This window comes from Pseudophryne corroboree, chromosome 5 (genome assembly GCF_028390025.1).
Source record: "Pseudophryne corroboree isolate aPseCor3 chromosome 5, aPseCor3.hap2, whole genome shotgun sequence".
In the NCBI taxonomy this organism is placed as follows: Eukaryota; Metazoa; Chordata; class Amphibia; order Anura; family Myobatrachidae; genus Pseudophryne; species Pseudophryne corroboree.
The window spans coordinates 769109917-769128887 of record NC_086448.1 but is presented as its reverse complement, the minus strand read 5'-3'; the positions used below and the strand labels follow the sequence as shown (position 1 = coordinate 769128887).

General features: G+C 48.5%; 1 protein-coding gene across 2 annotated transcripts in view; it reads right to left on the bottom strand.

Annotated features, from left to right (window-relative positions):
• Positions 1-18971, bottom strand: part of DCAF13 (DDB1 and CUL4 associated factor 13) — a 78378-nt gene that overhangs the window by 19078 nt on the left and 40329 nt on the right. For both annotated transcript variants that reach the window (XM_063924245.1, XM_063924247.1), the window contains exons 5-7: positions 10447-10602; positions 10027-10104; positions 6859-6941 (exon numbers count right to left, since the gene is read on the bottom strand). In XM_063924245.1, coding sequence (XP_063780315.1) covers positions 6859-6941; positions 10027-10104; positions 10447-10602 — 317 coding nt within the window. The remainder of the gene's footprint in view (positions 1-6858; positions 6942-10026; positions 10105-10446; positions 10603-18971) is intronic.

Genomic DNA, 18971 nt, shown 5'->3' with positions numbered 1-18971 from the left:
ATACTGTACAACCTGTGATCTGAACCCAGTTAACAGTATGAGAACAGAGGAGCCTCTGAAAGATGGCTCACTACAACAATAACCCGATTTAGTTAACAATAACTATGTACAAGTATTGCAGATAATCCGCACTTGGGATGGGCGCCCAGCATCCACTACGGACTCCGAGAAATAGAATTATCGGTAAGTAAATTCTTATTTTCTCTATCGTCCTAGTGGATGCTGGGGTTCCTGAAAGGACCATGGGGATTATACCAAAGCTCCCAAACGGGCGGGAGAGTGCGGATGACTCTGCAGCACCGAATGAGAGAACTCCAGGTCCTCCTTAGCCAGGGTATCAAATTTGTAGGATTTTACAAACGTGTTCTCCCCCGACCACGTAGCCGCTCGGCAAAGTTGTAAAGCCGAGACCCCTCGGGCAGCCGCCCAAGATGAGCCCACCTTCCTTGTGGAATGGGCATTTACATATTTTTGGCTGTGGCAAGCCTGCCACAGAATGTGCAAGCTGAATTGTACTACAAATCCAACGAGCAATAGTCTGCTTAGAAGCAGGGGCACCCAGCTTGTTGGGTGCATACAGGATAAAACAGCAAGTCAGATTTCCTGACTCCAGCCGACCTGGAAAACTATATTTTCAGGGCCCTGACAACATCCAGCAACTTGGAGTCCTCCAAGTCCCTAGTAGCCGCAGGTACCACAATAAGCTGGTTCAGGTGAAACGCTGACACCACCTTAGAGATAAACTGGGGACGAGTCCGCAGCTTTGCTCTGTCCGAATGGACAATCAGATATGGCTTTGTGAGACAAAGCCGCCAATTTTGACACTCGCCTGGCCGAGGCCAGGACCAACCGCATGTTCACTTTTCATGTGAGATATATCAAATCCACAGATTTGAGTGGTTTAAACCAATGTGATTTTTGGAATCCCCAAAACTACGTTGAGATCCCCCAGTGCCACTGGAGACATCAAAAGGGGTTGTATATGCAGTACTCCCTTGACAAACTTCTGGACTTCAGGAACTGAAGCCAATTCTTTCTGGAAGAAAATCGACAGGCCGAAATTTGAACCTTAATGGACCCCAATTTGAGGCCCATAGACACTCCTGTTTGCAGGAAATATAGGAATTAACCTAGTTGAAATTCTTCCGTGGAGCCTTCCTGGCCTCACACCATGGAACATATTTTCACCTAAACTGTGATAATGTTGTGCGGTCACCTCCTTCCTGGCTCTGACCAGGGTAGGGATGACCTCTTCCGGAATGCCTTTTTCCCTTAGGATCCGGCGTTCACCCGCCCCTGCGTCAACGCAGCTGCGGTAAGTCTTGGAACAGACATGATTCTTGCTGAATCAAGACCCTTCTTATCTCTTGAAGTTCCGGTTACCAAGTCTTTCTTGGCCAAACCGGAGCCACGAGTATAATTCTTACTCCTCTCCTTCCTATAATTCTCAATACCCTGGGTATGAGAGGCAGAGGAGGGAACACATACCCGACTGGTACACCCACGGTGTTACCAGAGCGACCCAGCTATTGCCTGAGGGTCTCTTGACCTGGCGCTTCAGGTGGGACGCCATCTTATGACCACCTTTGGTCTTTCCCAACGGTTTACAATTATGTGGAAACTTCCAGATGAAGTTCCCACTTTTCCGAGTGGAATTCATTCCTGCTGAGGAAATTCAGTTTTCCACTCCCGGAATGAACACTGCTGACAGTGTTATCACATGATTTTTCGCTCAACGAAAAGTTCTTGCTGTCATTGCCCTCCTGCTTCTTGTGCCGCCCCGTCTGTTTACGTGGGCGACTGCCATGATGATGTCCGACCAGATCAGCACCGACTGACTTTGAAGCAGAGGTCTTCCTAGGCTCAGAGCATTGTAAATTGCTCTTAGCTCCAGTATATTCATGTGGAGAAAAATCTCCAGACTTGACCACACTCCTTGGAAATTTCTTCCCTGTGTGACTGCTTCCCAGCCTCTCAGGCTGGCATCCGTGGTCACCAGAACACAGTCCTGAATGCTGAATGTGCTGTCCTCTAGAAGATGAGCACTCTGCAGCCCCCACATAAGAGACACCCTTGTCCTTGGAGACAGGATTATCTGCTGATGCATCTGAAGATGCGATCCGGACCATTCGTTTGCGTGAGATCTGCCGAATGGAATTGCTTCGTAAGAAGCCACCATTTTTCCCAAGACTCCTGTGCATTGATGCACTGATACTTGGCCTGGTTTTAGGAGGTTTCAGACTAGTTCGGATAGCTCCTTGGCTTTCTCCTCCAGGAGAAACACCTTTTTCTGGACTATGCCCAGAATCATTCCTAGGAACAGCAGACGTATCGTCGGAAAAACGCTGCGATTTTTGGAATATTAGAATCCACTCGTGCTGTCGTAGAACTACTTTAGATAGTGCTATTCCGACCTCCAACTGTTCTCTGGACCTTTCCCTTTTCAGGATATCGTCCAAGTAAGGGATAATTAAGATGCCCTTTTCTTTGAAGAGAATCATCCTTTCGGCCATTACCTTGGTAAAGGCCCGGGGTGCCGTGGATAATTCAACGGCAGCGTCAGAAACTGATATTGACAGTTCTGTACCACGAACCATAGGTACCCTTGTTGAGAAGGGCAAATTTGGACATGGAGGTAATCCTTGATGTCCAGGGACACCATATAGTCCCCTTTTTTCCGGTTCGCTATCACTGTTCTGAGTGACTCCATCTTGATTTGAACCTTTGTATGTAAGTGTTCAAAGATTTCAGATTTAGAATATGTCTCACCAAGCCGTCTGGCTTCAGTAACACAATATAGTGTGGAAGACTAATACCCTTTTCCTTGATTGTAGAAGGGGTACTTTGATTATCACCTGCTGGAAATACAGCTTGTGAATTTTTTCCAATACTGCCTCCCTGTCGGAGGGAGCCTTTGGTAAAGCAGACTTCAGGAACCTGCGAGGAAAAGATGTCTCGAATCTCCAAACTGTACCCCTGGGATAATACTTTGTACGATCTAGGGGTCAACTTGCGAGTGATCCCACTGCACGCTGAGACTCTTGAGACGACCCCCCACCTCACCTGAGTCAGCTTGCACGGCCCCAGCGTCCTGCTGAGGACTTGGCAGACTCGGTGGAGGGCTTCTGTTCCTGGAAAGGGGCTGCCTTCTGCAGTCTACTTCCCTTTCCTCTATGTCTGGGCAGATATGACTGGCCTTTTGCCCGCATGCCCTTATGGGAACGGAAGGATTGAGGCTGAAAAGACAGTGTCTCTTTCTGCTGAGATGTGACTTGGGGTAAGAAGGTTGGATTTCCCAGCTGTTGCCGTGGCCCCCAGGTCCGATGGACCGACCCCAAGTACCTCCTCTCCTTTATGCGACCATACTTTCATGTGCCGTATGGGATCTGCATCACCTGACCACTGTCGTGTCCATAACATCTTCTGGCAGATATGGACAACGCACTTATCTTGATGCCAGAGTGCAAATATCCCTCTGTGCATCTCGCATATATATATATATATATATATATATATATATATATATATATATATATATATATATATATATATATATATATAGACTGCATCCTATTAAATGCTCTATATCACTAAAATATTTTCAGTCAGGGAATCCGACCAAGCCAACCCAGCACTGCATTTCCAGGCTGATGCGATCGCTGGTCGCAGTATAACCACCGTATGTGTGTATATACTTTTTAGGATATTACTCCAGCTTCATATCAGCTGGCTCCTTGAGGGCGGCCGTATCTGAAGACGGTAACGCCACATGATAAGCGTGTGAGCGCCTTATCCACCCTAAGAGGTGTTTCCCAACTCGCCCTAACTTGTGGCGGGAAAAGGTATAACGCCAATATTTGCTATCGGGGTAAACCCACGCCTCTTCACACACTTCATTTTATTTTATCTGATTTAGGAAAAACTACGGTAGTTTTTTCACTCCCACATAATACCCATCTTTGTGGTACTTGTAGTATCAGAAATATGTAACACCTCCTTCATTGCCCTTAACGTGTGGCCCTAATGAGGAATACGTTTGTTTATTCACCGTCGACACTGGATTCAGTGTCCGTGTCAGTGTCTGTGTCGACCGACTAAGGTAAACGGGCGTTTTAAACCCCTGACGGTGTTCTTGAGACGTCTGGACCGGTACTAATTGTTTGTCGGCCGTCTCATGTCGTCAACCGACCTTGCAGCGTGTTGACATTATCACGTAATTCCCTAAATAAGCCATCCATTCCGGTGTCGACTCCCTAGAGAGTGACATCACCATTACAGGCAATTTGCTCCGCCTCCTCACCAACATCGTCCTCATACATGTCGACACACACGTACCGACACACCAGCACACACACAGGGAATGCTCTGATAGAGGACAGGACCCACTAGCCCTTTGGAGAGACAGAGGGAGAGTTTGCCAGCACACACCAAAAACGCTATAATTATATAGGGACAACCTTATATAAGTGTTTTCCCTTATAGCATCTTTATATATATTTCTAACGCCAAATTAGTGCCCCCCCTCTCTGTTTTAACCCTGTTTCTGTAGTGCAGTGCAGGGGAGAGCCCGGGAGCCTTCCCTCCAGCCTTTCTGTGAGGGAAAATGGCGCTGTGTGCTGAGGAGATAGGCCCCGCCCCTTTTTCGGCGGGCTCGTCTCCCGCTCTTCAACGGATTCTGGCAGGGGTTAAATATCTCCATATAGCCCCCGGAGGCTATATGTGAGGTATTTTTTGCCAAATAACAGGTTTCTATTGCTGCCCAGGGCGCCCCCCCCCAGCGCCCTGCACCCTCAGTGACTGCCGTGTGAAGTGTGCTGAGAGCAATGGCGCACAGCTGCAGTGCTGTGCGCTACCTTAAGAAGACTGAGGAGTCTTCTGCCGCCGATTCTGGACCTTCTTCTCTTTTCAGCATCTGCAAGGGGGCCGGCGGCGAGGCTCCGGTGACCCATCCAGGCTGTACCTGTGATCGTCCCTCTGGAGCTAATGTCCAGTAGCCAAAGAAGCCAATCCATCCTGCACGCAGGTGAGTTCACTTCTTCTCCCCTAAGTCCCTCGATGCAGTGATCCTGTTGCCAGCAGGACTCACTGTAAAATAAAAAACCTAAGCTAAACTTTTCTAAGCAGCTCTTTAGGAGAGCCACCTAGATTGCACCCTTCTCGGCCGGGCACAAAAACCTAACTGAGGCTTGGAGGAGGGTCATAGGGGGAGGAGCCAGTACACACCACCTGATCATAAAGCTTTACTTTTTGTGCCCTGTCTCCTGCGGAGCCGCTATTCCCCATGGTCCTTTCAGGAACCCCAGCATCCACTAGGACGATAGAGAAATATATATATATATATATATATATATATATATATATATATATATATATATATATATATGTCTGTTGTGTGTGTGTGTATGTGTGACTGCGGCATAATGTGTGTAAGCGTCACTGGTACAGTAGGCGTTACGTGTGTAAGCGGCACTGGTACAGGGGGCATTACAAGTGTAAGCGGCACTGGTACAGGGGGCATTACGTGTGTAAGCGGCACTGGTACAGGGGGCATTACGTGTGTAAGCGGCACTGGTACAGGGGGCATTACGTGTGTAAGCGGCACTGGTACAGGGGGCATTACGTGTGTAAGCGGCACTGGTACAGGGGGCGTTACGTGTGTAAGCAGCACTGGTACAGGGGGCATTACGTGTGTAAGCGGCACTGGTACAGGGGGCATTACGTGTGTAAGCAGCACTGGTACAGGGGGCATTACGTGTGTAAGCGGCATTGCTACAGGGGGCATTCCGTGTGTAAGCGGCACTGCTACAGGGGGCATTCCGTGTGTAAGCGGCACTGGTACAGGGGGCATTCCGTGTGTAAGCGGCACTGGTACAGGGGGCGTTACGTGTGTAAGCATCACTGGTACAGGGGCATTACGTGTCTAAGCGGCACAGATACAGGGGCGTTACGTGTCTAAGCGTCACTGGTACAGAGGGCATTACGTGTCTAAGCGGCACTGGTACAGAGGGCGTTACGTGTGTAAGCGTCACTGCTACGGGGGATGTTACGTGTGTAAGCGTCACTGCTACAGGGGGCGTTACGTGTGTAAGCGTCACTGCTACAGGGGGCGTTACGTGTGTAAGCGTCACTGCTACAGGGGGCGTTACGTGTGTAAGCGTCACTGGTACAGGGGGCGTTACGTGTGTACGCGTCACTGGTACAGGGGGCGTTACGTGTGTAAGCGTCACTGGTACAGGGGGCGTTACGTGTGTAAGCGTCACTGGTACAGGGGGCGTTACGTGTGTAAGCGTCACTGGTACAGGGGGCGTTACGTGTGTAAGCGTCACTGGTACAGGGGGCGTTACGTGTGTAAGCGTCACTGGTACAGGGGGCGTTACGTGTGTAAGCGTCACTGGTACAGGGGGCGTTACGTGTGTAAGCGTCACTGGTACAGGGGGCGTTACGTGTGTAAGTGTCTCTACTACAGGGGGTATTATGTGCGCTGTGTCTTTGTAAAGTATGCGAGGGTGCAAATTTATAGTTTGCAGGGGGGCGCCGAACACCCTAGGACCGGCCCAGACTGCACCCCCACTGCACTGCACAGCACTGTCACCTTTTACATTGATTCAGCGTCCAGACATTACCCTCCACAATATCACCCACTCTATCCGTTACATTAGCCATCTCGGGGCTTCCAGGCTGGCAAAGGGCAGAGCCTCCCATTGGATATAACCTGTGTGGGAGGGCGTTTCTTGCCCAATCAGCTGTGGACTGGGTGTGATAGACCTGCCACTAACCCAATGAGAGATGCGTTATACACACAGGCACAAAGTCACAGATCTGGGCTATTATATATGAGATACTTTATAGAATACTTACTTGTAGTTCTCATTAGCGGCTGTAAATATGAAAGCTTCCATAGGGTTCCAGCAAATCGCATTTGTTCTCATTTCTAGAATAATCTGGAACAAAAAGAAAAGAAGTGCGATGATGGCACAGAATTAGCCAATCACTGCACTAGAACGTCCGTTTTGCTTTAAAAAGCGCTAAATTGTATGTTATGAAAAATGATGATAGGTTCTGTACCGCCGGCAACTGGCGACATGCATTTATCGCCCAGTTACGGTACGGGGATATTATTTACATCTGTCTGCGAGCAGAATCAGCCTTCCATCACATAGTACCATTCCACAGATAATTGAATTTGACCCAAAGCTGCCAATTCATTTCAGAATCCTTCACCATTATCAAATGAAATAGAGAAAGTTCAATTACCTGGGTTCCTCCCATCCTTCAGGTGCCATGAGGCCATCCCTCCTGCTCAGGAAGACCTTTCTTCGAACTGCTGCCTCTGAGGCAAAGGAGCCCCAGTTTGGGAATGCAGAAGAGAGAGGACCTCCTGCTGGGACTGTTAGGGTGATCATGAGACCCCACAGATCGGAGGAACGCAGGTAAGAAGGTTTTTGATATTTAAATATACTTTCCTGTTTAGGGCAGAGTCATCCAATTGAGAAGGAACCCTACTAGATACAAAATTCCCCATAAAAACACAGATCATCTAATATTATATAAAGACATACAGAGTATAGAACATGGCTAATAAGAACATGTTCAACTGTAGTCTAAGGCACAATATGTTCTGGTTGGCTGTGTAGCACGGCCAACCAAAAGATGTGGCATGTGACCCGCGGGAGTGCGCAATCGGACGTACACACTGTACGACCCGGCCAGAAACAACATATTGTACTGACATCATTCAGGTGTGTATCCACCCTAAGGATTGGGAAAGATATACACAGGGGATGTAGTTATGTGACAGATGGTCACAATAACTCCACCTGCATTCCGGCCACTCATGCCGACTTCAAGGGACTATTCCCACTCGTGGGTGTCAACGACAGTCATAGAGTGGGAATAGAACCAGAGCCTGCAAGGGGCTTCGTTCTACTCGCCCCCCGCCGGCATTCTGCGTCGGTATGCTGGCTGCTGGGATCCCGCCCACCGGTAACGTGGCCCCAACCCATACACAGTGATATTTTTGACACACAGATGTTGTTTCTCACCTTTCTATACATGACTAAAATACATATATAGCCCAGTCATTAACCCAATACATAGTCAGTATTATCTTTATTAATTATTTTTTAAAGGACCACTCAACTATTTATTTTATTTTTTATTAAAATCAACAGGATTTTCTCTTATGACAAAATTAATCCAGCTGGGTTGCCTTCTGCCAAACTTCAACCAGCCACGCACGCTGCGATATTGGCGTAACCACACAATACTTATGAGTATAACCCCAAAATGATCTTGATGTCAGATAGTTTTCTTATGGAGACTGATAGGACCATTATTGGGTCAGTCAGAAAATAAGGCTTTAACAGTCAATAATTTTGCATGCTAGTTGCTTGACTTGAGAAGAACAGCTGGACCTTATATAATCTGGCCACCATGGCGTCACCAAACAGCAGTACCAGGCCACCTCCAGAAATCAAAAAGTTGAACATGAAATGGCTGAAGTGTTTTATACTTGTGAGGACCAATCAGGACACAGATGTGGGAGGAGCTTCCCCTGTCTATTAGTGGAATGTCAGATTAAAAAAACGTAACAACGCATTTTACCATCATGGCCCATATACAGAAGATTCTATTTTGGGGTCTAAAGACCCTCTAATCTTAGTGAATACAGAAAACGGATGTCAAATCAGCTTCTTGCAATATACAAAAATAAATTAAAAAAATCAGCACTGACACAGCAAACGAGATACAAAAATAAATTAAATATGAGTACTCTTGACATTTAATACAATTACAAACTGGAAAAGATTTAACTCCCCCTTTTGGGCGCCAAAAAAACCTTATAACTACCTGGTGCTAGGTATCAAAAGATGATGAAATAAGTATATAAAAAATATTTTTAATAAAAGTAACACTGGTTAAAATATATTAACATGAAATGCAAATTATGCAACAATGCAGACAGGAAAAAGTCATGCCAGTAGGGGTGTGTGGAGCCACAGGTGTTAAGGTGAAACAGAGTATCCCGGGAAAATACCCTGTTTTTGGCTCCAAGGATTTTTCCCACCGACCGTGATGAAGGGTTTAAACGTCCGTGGATGATGAAGGCACAGCAGGGCAACGCCGACGCGTTTCGGGACTATCCTGTCCCTTTTTTGGATCTGCCTTGAAAAAGGGACAGGATAGTCCCGAAATGCGTCGGCGTTGCCCTGCTGTGCCTTCATCATCCACAGACGTTTAAACCCTTCATCACGGTCGGTGGGAAAAATCCTTGGAGCCAAAAACAGGGTATTTTCCCGGGATACTCTGTTTCACCTTAACACCTGTGGCTCCACACACCCCTACCGGTATGACTTTTTCCTGTCTGCATTGTTGCATAATTTGCATTTCATGTTAATATATTTTAACCAGTGTTACTTTTATTAAAAATATTTTTTATATACTTATTTCATCATCTTTTGACACCTAGCACTAGGTAGTTATAAGGTTTTTTTGGCACCCAAAAGGGGGAGTTAAATCTTTTCCAGTTTGCATTTTCATTTGGAGTCAAATAGGGGACTCAAACCCCCCCCCCAGGCCAGCCTACCAAAAACCTATACAGCGCCCCACTACTCCCACCCTTCTCCTTTATTTAATACAATTAAAATATGTCAAATGTAGACCTATTGCCTACACCAGGGGTATTCAACAGGTGGTCCTCCAACTGTTGTGAAACTACACATCCCAGCATGCCCTGCACAGATTTAGCATGCAATAATAGCAAAAATGTGTCAGGGCATGCTGGAATGTGTAGTCCCACAACAGCTTTAAGACCGCATTCTAAATACCCTTGGGAATCAATATTCATGAGAAAGCAGCCTGTCCGTTCATTGCAACGTTGTCTGACTCCACGGTGTGTAATCCTACAACTAGTGTCTCCTGCCTCAGCGTCTCCAATGAAGAGATCAGTACCTTCCTGCACACGCCACCCTGGGAGACGAGAGTGTGGCACAGATACTAGACGTACACAGGGAAAGCGCTACTTACCTTTTTCAATGGTGTAGGTTTCCGCATATCATACAGGACAATGCTTCTGTCAGCAGCACAGCTTCCTAGAATGTGTGTCTAAAAAACCCCAAAACAAATATATGGAATTTCTGGTAATGCAGCAGGACAGACATACAGCCAATACACTAATCTTATCTGGTCAATGCTTGGTTGTATAGAACTTCCCTTACAGATGGGAAATCTTTCTTATTTCTAGTAATAATATATATTATTCTAATCTAAACCAGCGTCTTATCTATCATTACAGGCTTGATTCTGTTGGTCTCAGTCCTTAAAGCCAATCTGGAAACGGAAATGAATACAGCTGGGAAATCCTACTAATCGGCTGTTATCTACTATAGAGGCTGCAAGGCCCTGTGGCCATCATTGAATGCGAAGACTAAAGCACAGCGGTGTTACCTCAATGGGGTTAAACCGGATGCTGGAAATGCTGTCTACTCCCCAGGAATAGGATCTGATGGGACTGGTCCGCTGTTCATCCCAGATGTCCACCTGCTGCCCACATGTGGCAAAGACAGGGTCCCTCCAGTGATGATCCACGCATGTGTACACAGTCTGCAGATAAAATAAAGACAGGTGAGAACCTGGCAGAATACAGACAACAAAGCAGTCATCCTAAACTCACTACTGTCGCACCAATCTGGGAAGCCGTGTGTCATTTTGAGAGTTTTCTAGTAGTTTATAATGCAAAATACGTTTTACCAAAAGAGTTCATGAACGAGTACCTGTTAAAATAGATATAACTAGCTGAATACCCGTGATTCGCTACGGGATGAGGTTGGTAAATGAGAATGATGGTTGTTCATTAATTTACATTGGTTGGAGATCTAGTATATAGGCATATCTTGCTTCCCTGACCCACTTTGTGTAGTGGCCGGACCCCTTTTTGGTCCTACAAGTGACCCTGCTCTTCCCACTATACAACTCTCAGTCTGTGGCTTCCTGCTGCCTCCATTCCCCTCCTCACATCATGTCAGTGCCCCTATGAAATGATGAATTTATTTACAGTTCCTTATATAGCGCAACACATTATGCATCTCCTGATATACTCTGTGCTGCTGGGGGACCCTGCTACTTCCACTACATAACTGTGTGTGTGGGTTTGTGCTACCTCCATTCCCCCTCCTGACATGTCACTGCCCCTGTCACATGCAGCCCTGTCCTGCCTGACATATCATGCATCTCCTAATATACTCTGTGCTGCTGGGGAACCTGCTCCTCCCACTATATGACTCTCAGCGTGTGGCTTCCTGCTACCTCCATTCCCCTCATCACATCAGGTCACTGCCACATGAGCCCTGTTCTCACTGACATATCATGCATGTCCTGATATAGTCTGTGCTGCTGGCCCAACACTAGGGGTGCTATGGGTGTGTTACCCCCACAGTGTTTGTTCCCAGATTGTAAGTCATGTGTGTACCAAGTTTGGTGCAAATTGCTTCAGGCATTCCGGAGTTATGCTGGAACATACATATACACATACATACATTTTTGGCGATTTCCGTGGATGGACAGTGACATTTGTAAAACTGGTTCCTAGCAAGCACCTGGGACCTAAGGAGAAGCTACCTGCCAAGTTTCAAGACTGTAGGCCGTGTGGTTTAAGAGATTTTGTGATGAGTTTTATATATAGATTAAATATTACCACTGGATGGGGGCGTGGCCACGGCAGCAAGAGACTAGGCAGCAGGATCGAGGAGCTCCCTGGAAAAAGATCCTGAAACAATCCTGGGGCTCTATACTGCGGTCTTCCCTGGTCCCCCCTCCTGCCTATCAGTACTGGGGAGGCAGCGGGCACAGTTACTGACCGAAACGAGCACTCCCGGCCCGCGCCAGCGGCCGCCCGGACTTCGGGCCTAGGCCGCAACTCAATCCCCGGCCTCAGTTTTGGAGCTCTGACGGGCGCGTGTGCGCGCGCGATCCCGCGCCGGAGGCGGACACAGCGGCTGGCGGCTCCTGAGGACAGCGACACCTCACTCCTGCACCCCCAGGGCTCCACACAGGCATAAGTCAGCTCCCCTGAAGGATGGTGCAGGGTGAGAGGAGGGAATGATCAATGTGCTGGGCGGCCATCTTGCTTGCAGCTTCCTCCCTCCCTCCTTACAGCAGGGTGCAGCGAGTGTGAGATCGTGCTGGGCTGGAGGAGCTTGGACTGGCCCCAGCTGCCCTGCCCCTGCCTTTATCCTTGGAACATCACATATTGGATTTACATTTATATTTATATACCACTGAATTCACCTGGTTCCCCCCTTCTCCCACTGGCCTGGCAGCTGGCTCTCCCAGTGCCTGGCAGCTGCTGATACTGCATTTACCACCCTACTGCTATACCTCTTGACACTGAATATCGAGACTCTGAGCTGTGCTGGGCATTGATACGATGGTGAGGGGTGGCCAGAGCGCTGCCGCTGCTAAATTGGAGAAGTTTGCACGACAGCCTGCAACCCAGTCGACGCAGCCATCACCTAAGACCTCCCCCCCTGCCAGAATGGATCCCTCGGCCGGGGCCGACTCGGGGGCGAATACACAGCCAACCGCTCCCTCCATCCAGCAGGTCCTGGAGGCTATAGCGGCCAGCGAACAACGTCTGTCGGACAAAATGGAGAAGGTACAGTGTGATCTATCATTGATGCGGCAGGACGTCCAGCGAATACGGGAGAGAGTGGGCGAAACCGAGACAAGGGTCTCCAACTTGGAGGACCTCAGTGGCCCTCTACAGAGATCGGTGTCTGCAGTCACACAGCAAGTCGCGACAATGCAAACTAAACTCCTGGACATGGAGGGCAGACTCCGCAGAAACAATGTGAGATTCGTGGGCCTCCCCGAAAAGGAGGAGGGGGCAAACCCTGAAGATTTCCTGGAGTCCTGGCTAAAAGAGGCATATGGCGCGGAATCCTTCACCTCCCAGTTCGCAGTGGAGCGGGCTCACCGTGTGCCCTTCCGGCCTCTACCCCCAGGCGCCCCGCCACGAACTTTTATTGCAAAGTTCCTGCACTACAAGGATCGGGACTCTGTCCTGCGCCTGGGCCGTGTGAAGGGCCCCCTACTCCGGAATGGAATCAGGGTGTCGGCATTTCCGGACTTTGCAGCGGACGTTCAAAAAGACCGGGCCCAGTTTCTTCCCATCAAAAGACGTCTTCGAGACTTGAATCTGCCCTACTCGATGCTGTTCCCCTCCAGGCTCCGCGTGGTGGCGGACGGGGAGACAAAGTTCTTCGGCTCGCCGAGGGAGGCAGCGTCCTGGCTGGACAGGTATGCTCCGGGGGACCGCCAGCTGGCTCCAGACTGACACCGGGTCGCCCTCCTATATGGGCCAACACTCCGCAAGTATAAGTCCAGGGAGCTTCCTCTAGCTTAATGGTTCTGGACTTTGCTGAGAAGTGACATTAACGTACAAAAGGGTTTTTGTATTGGGGTTGATTTGATCTGTACACCTGGTACAGTGTTGCCGTAGGCTTTGGGATCTCCAAGGTTAGAGTTTAGTTAGGGATATGGGTATACCACAGTTCGGGGAGGTATACGGGGTGGGGGGAAGTTTTGGGGCCGCCGTTGGCCTCTCAGCAGTTATTATGTTGCTCGTTTTGAATTTAAGAAGCCTATATGCTTGTCACTTGGAGGGTGTGGTGGGCTTGCACTGTTTTATGGGGTCCGGCTCGGGGCCTGCGGGCGACATGATTATAGGTGCAAAACACCGGTTGGACGGGTGGTTGCTAAAAGAGCTGCGTCCCTGTTGATACTTAGACTGACATGCCTCCCTTGAAATTTCTGGCGTGGAATGTCCGGGGCATCAACAACAAAGTTAAACGTTCCCTAGTATTTAAAATGATCAAGAAATATGGCCCGGATATCATTTGCTTGAGTGAAACTCACTTGGAGGGGAATAGGCTGTTATCGCTCCGCAGGCCTTGGGTGGGGTGGGCGTATCATTCCTCACACTCCTCTTATTCCCGAGGGGTGTCGGTGATGATAAGGAGGACTGTACAGTTCGAGATGATCAGGGTAAACACAGATCCTTATGGTAGATACGTATTTCTAGAGTGCAAATTGTTTTCACGAAATTTTTTCCTATTGTCTGTGTATGTTCCCCCCCCATTCTCCTACGATGTCCTGCAAAAGGCTGCCTCATTCGTTGCCTCCTCCCCCCATACTCCTGTCATCTGCCTGGGAGACTTCAACGCTGTGTTGGATGCCTCTTTGGACAGATGGAGGACTCCTTCGAGACAGGGAGCGGGGGGCGACTTGATTCCTCCCAAATCTAAATTTGCAGAGTTTCTAGACAGTATGCAGTGGGTAGATGTCTGGAGGGTTCGAAATCCTACCCTTCGGCAATACTCCTGTTATTCGAGTACACATGGCTCCTTTTCCAGAATCGACCTGGCCCTGGTCTCACCTGAGCTTGTGCCTGGCGTGATGGACGCTCATTACGAGGCACGGGGGGTATCTGATCATTCACCCCTGGTGCTGTCACTGGTAGGGGACTGTCAGAAGGGACAATCATATTGGAGGTTGCATCCATCCTGGCTTGCCCAGCTGGGCGAATGCCCAGAATTAGCGCCCACATGGGAGGGATTTTTCGCGGATAACGCAGACACGGCCCCGGCTCAGGTAGTTTGGGATGCATTCAAGGCGTATATGCGAGGTACCTTAATTGGCAAAATTGCTGCCTGCAAGGTGGCTCGCAGGGCGACAGAAAGACAGCTTGAGACCGAGTGCAGGGACCTGGAGACACGCTACCTGACTGAGGGCACCCCTGCGCTGAAGGCCCGCTGGCAGACGGCTCAGGGGGCCTGGCTGGCTCACCTCTCAGACAAAAATGCACGCTCCCTCTTGTTCAGGGCCAATAATATATACATGCAGGCGGACAGACCAGGTGGCTTGTTGGCCCACCTGGTGCACTACGACAGGCCTGGGACCACGATAGCGCAGCTGCTCGGCGCCGACGGCTCCATTACAGATAACACCCCCGACATTGCACAGCTACTCCTCTGTTATTTTAGGGAGGTATATAACAGTCGACTGACATGCTCCGGCGAGGAGCTAGACCTCTACCTGACAAATATCCCCCTTTCTAAACTTTCCCCTGAGGCTAGGGACGCCCTGGATGCGCCTCTGACCTTGGAGGAGGTGATGTCGGCGGTCGAGGCGGCTCCTAGTGGTAAATCCCCGGGTAGTGACGGTATTCCCACGGAACTATATAAACAGTACATTAAGTTCTTTGGACCTCAACTACTAGACATGTATGTTAACATATATGCCGCTGACTGCCTTCCTCCCTCAATGTCCGAGGCTATTCTAATAATGCTTCCAAAACCTGGTAAGGACCCTAAACTCTTGGAGTCATACAGGCCGATCTCCCTTATTCCCACTGACGCTAAGATCCTAGCGAAAATTCTTGCGGTCCGTATAAACACGGTGATTGAATCCATAATCCATCCCGATCAAACCGGCTTCATGCCCGGGAAATCCACGTCCATTAATTTGCGCAGGCTGTACACTATTTTGCAGGCTCCTCATGATTTCCCTTCAGACGAGGTCGTGGTCTCATTGGACGCGGCCAAGGATTTTGATAGTGTTGAGTGGCCATACCTGTGGGGAGTTATGAGGAGCATGGGCTTCGGCCCTAACTTTATACAATGGGTCAAACTGTTATACCAGAATCCACGCGCCAGGGTCCTGGTGAATGGATACATTTCCTCCTCATTCCCTTTGACACGGGGCACCAGACAGGGATGTCCCCTCTCTCCCGCCCTGTTTGCCATAGCCATGGAGCCCCTGGCCTGTTTGATTAGGTCACACCCGGACATTGAGGGAATCAGTACGGGCCCCTGCACTGACAAATTGGCCCTTTATGCTATTCCTTCGAGACTACGCGGTGGATATGCCCATTGTGTTGCGGGTCATAGAGACCTTCGGTAGGTACTCGGGTCTCCGCATAAACTGGACCAAATCGTTTATCATGCCCGTTATAGGCTCCCCCCCCCGGACTCCGAAAATATCCTTACCGCTGTGTTGGACAGCCCAGTTTAAGTACCTAGGGATCCTGGTCACTAACGACCCATCGGACTTTGTGCCCTTAAACCTTGACCCTGTGGTACAGATGGTTGTGCGCAAATCGAGAGCTTGGTGCAAGCTGCCACTGACAATGACGGGTAGAGTCGGCCTCATTAAAATGGTAGTGTTGCCTAAACTTTTGTATGTTCTATTGCAGTCCCCTGTTTACATATTTCCAGCGTTCTTCAGAAAATTAAATAGTGTCCTGACGTCCTTGATATGGGCCAATAGAAGATCCAGAATAAAATTATCCACTCTTACCAGACAAAAAAGGGACGGCGGCTTGGCATTACCCCACTTCCAACTGTATTATTATGCTGCTCAGTTATCACACATTGGTATGTGGCTCCGAGGAGGGGAGGAAGATGGACTAGGCCGGGCGTTCCTTAGATGCTATTACCCAAGTCTTTCCCCGGCACAGGTTTTGGCGGGGGGTAACCCTTCCAGACTCTCACCTCCTATTGTCTTCCAGGCTATGAAGATATGGTTGGCATTGAAGGCCCTACTTGGGTATGAGGGAATGGACACGGACACTTCTCTGTGGCACTCCAGATTGCTCAGTGAACTGGGATCCCTGGGGGGTGAGGAGGTATGGGCTCCGTACTTGATAATTTCGGTGTCCCAGCTATATAGCAATGGCACGTTAAAATCATTTCAGCAATTGAAAGAGGAGTTTGGACTCCCGAACTCTCACTTCTATAGATTCTTACAACTGAGACATGCCCTGCAGGCGCAATTCGCAGATTCTTCCCCAACGCTTTTCCCCTTCCCCATGAAAGCACTTCTACATTCACTGGGCCGAGTTAAGGTGATCTCCTTCACCTACTCGTATCTCCTTCAAACGACACATGCAGACCCGCTCTCAAGTCTTAGGGAGAGATGGGAGAGTGACGTAGGTCCCATGGACGGGGAAGACTGGGAGGGCGCTCTGGGTAACCCGAGCCAGGTCACCAAATCGCTGCGGTTTCAACAGATACAGTTTTTTATTCTACATAGATCATACATGACACCGAGCAGGCTGGCCAGATTTAGGACAGATAGCGCTGGTGCTTGCCCCAAGTGCGGGGTTGCCGGAGGCACATTCTGGCACCTCACATGGGAATGCCCGCTGCTGCAGGTGTTCTGGGCCGGGGTCGGGTCGATTCTGGAACATACGGGGATACAGAGAAGCTTGCCGACTCCGAAATTCTGCATTCTGGGGGTGGGAGACCCCGATTCTGGGTCCCGCTGGGAAGACTTGTACGCCCGCAACATGTACGCCCTTGCAAAGGTGTGCATCGCGCGGTCGTGGATGGCCCCGCGACCTCCCACGATACATGCTTTTAAAGGTTTGGTAAATGATACTCTAACAAAAGAACGATATGTATACATGAAATATAATGCCCTTACCAAATACGAGAAGATATGGTCTCCTTGGATCAATTCCACATACTCATCCCTTGCCCTTCGGACTTAGAGGCACCGACCTTCGCCGCGGTGTGATATTTGGGCCCTGGGGCGCTGAGCCGGACCTTCACCTCTCCTCTATTATAGCTGTTTACATATCTGGTCGCCACACCACACCACGCATATGTTAGGTAACTAGGCTTAAGTTAGTTAAAGGGTTTGTTTGGGGGTAGAGGGGTTGGGGGCTATTTAGGGCCTGATAGACGGGGTAATTTTTAATACAGGTCCTGGGTGGGGGGGTGGGAGGAAATACAAAATGTTAAGTATGTGAAACACGACCTGGTTACAGACTTCAGAAAATATGTATATGGTGGGAAGAATGCACGGGAACTGTAAAATGGGAAATGTCATTCGTATCAGTATAAGTATACGTATATCCTTGGTGACAATAATGCTTTGAACAACGTGTAATCCCAATGTGCTTCCCAGTGTACACTGAAATGTCTGTATATATAAAAACGCTGTTGAATAAAAATTACTCTATTAAAAAAAATATTACCACTGGATGAATGAAATTATTCTTTTCGATTTAGAATGTAGTCTTATACAGGTTGAGTATCCCATATCCAAATATTCCGAAATACGGACTTTTTTGAGTGAGAGTGAGATAGTGAAACCTTTGTTTTTTGATGGCTCAATGTACGCAAACTTTGTTTAATACACAAAGTTATTAAAAATATTGTATTAAATGACCTTCAGGCTGTGTGTATAAGGTGTATATGAAACATAAATGAATTGTGTGAATGTAGACACACTTTGTTTAATGCACAAAGTTATAAAAAATATTGGCTAAAATGACCTTCAGGCTGTGTGTATAAGGTGTATATGTAAAATAAATGCATTCTGTGCTTAGATTTAGGTCCCATCACCATGATATCTCATTATAGTATGCAATTATTCCAAAATACGGAAAAATCCCATATCCAAAATACCTCTGGTCCCAAGCATTTTGGATAAGGGAGACTCAACCTGTATTTAGCTAAGCGTGGTCTGGATTAATTTAAAGGGTCCCCTCTTCTACCAGCACTAATACATTCAGAGCTGCTCCAATAGAATCTGGACTTAACTGTACTGGTATGCGAGTAGGGAGGCAGAATCCTGGGATTTTGTTGTTGTTGCTACAAACACTAGGGATTTGAATCTCAGGGTTGGCGTCTCCAATCCCAGGCTTTTTCAGGATTAAGGTTCGCAAGTACACATCTATTTTCAGCCCGGGCAGCACTTAACCTGTTGCCCGACACTGGAGAAGTCAGTACAGAATTAGTTGGCGCCCATCTATAGCCAGGCATTACTATTACCCCACTTCAGGATCTGTACATGGCAGCCGCAGGAGGTGAAGTGCTGGACCCTGCTGCAGAATCTTACTCCATAACCCTAATGCAACCACAGAAGCAAACACAGATATCAGATGCCCTATGTCCCTAGCACAG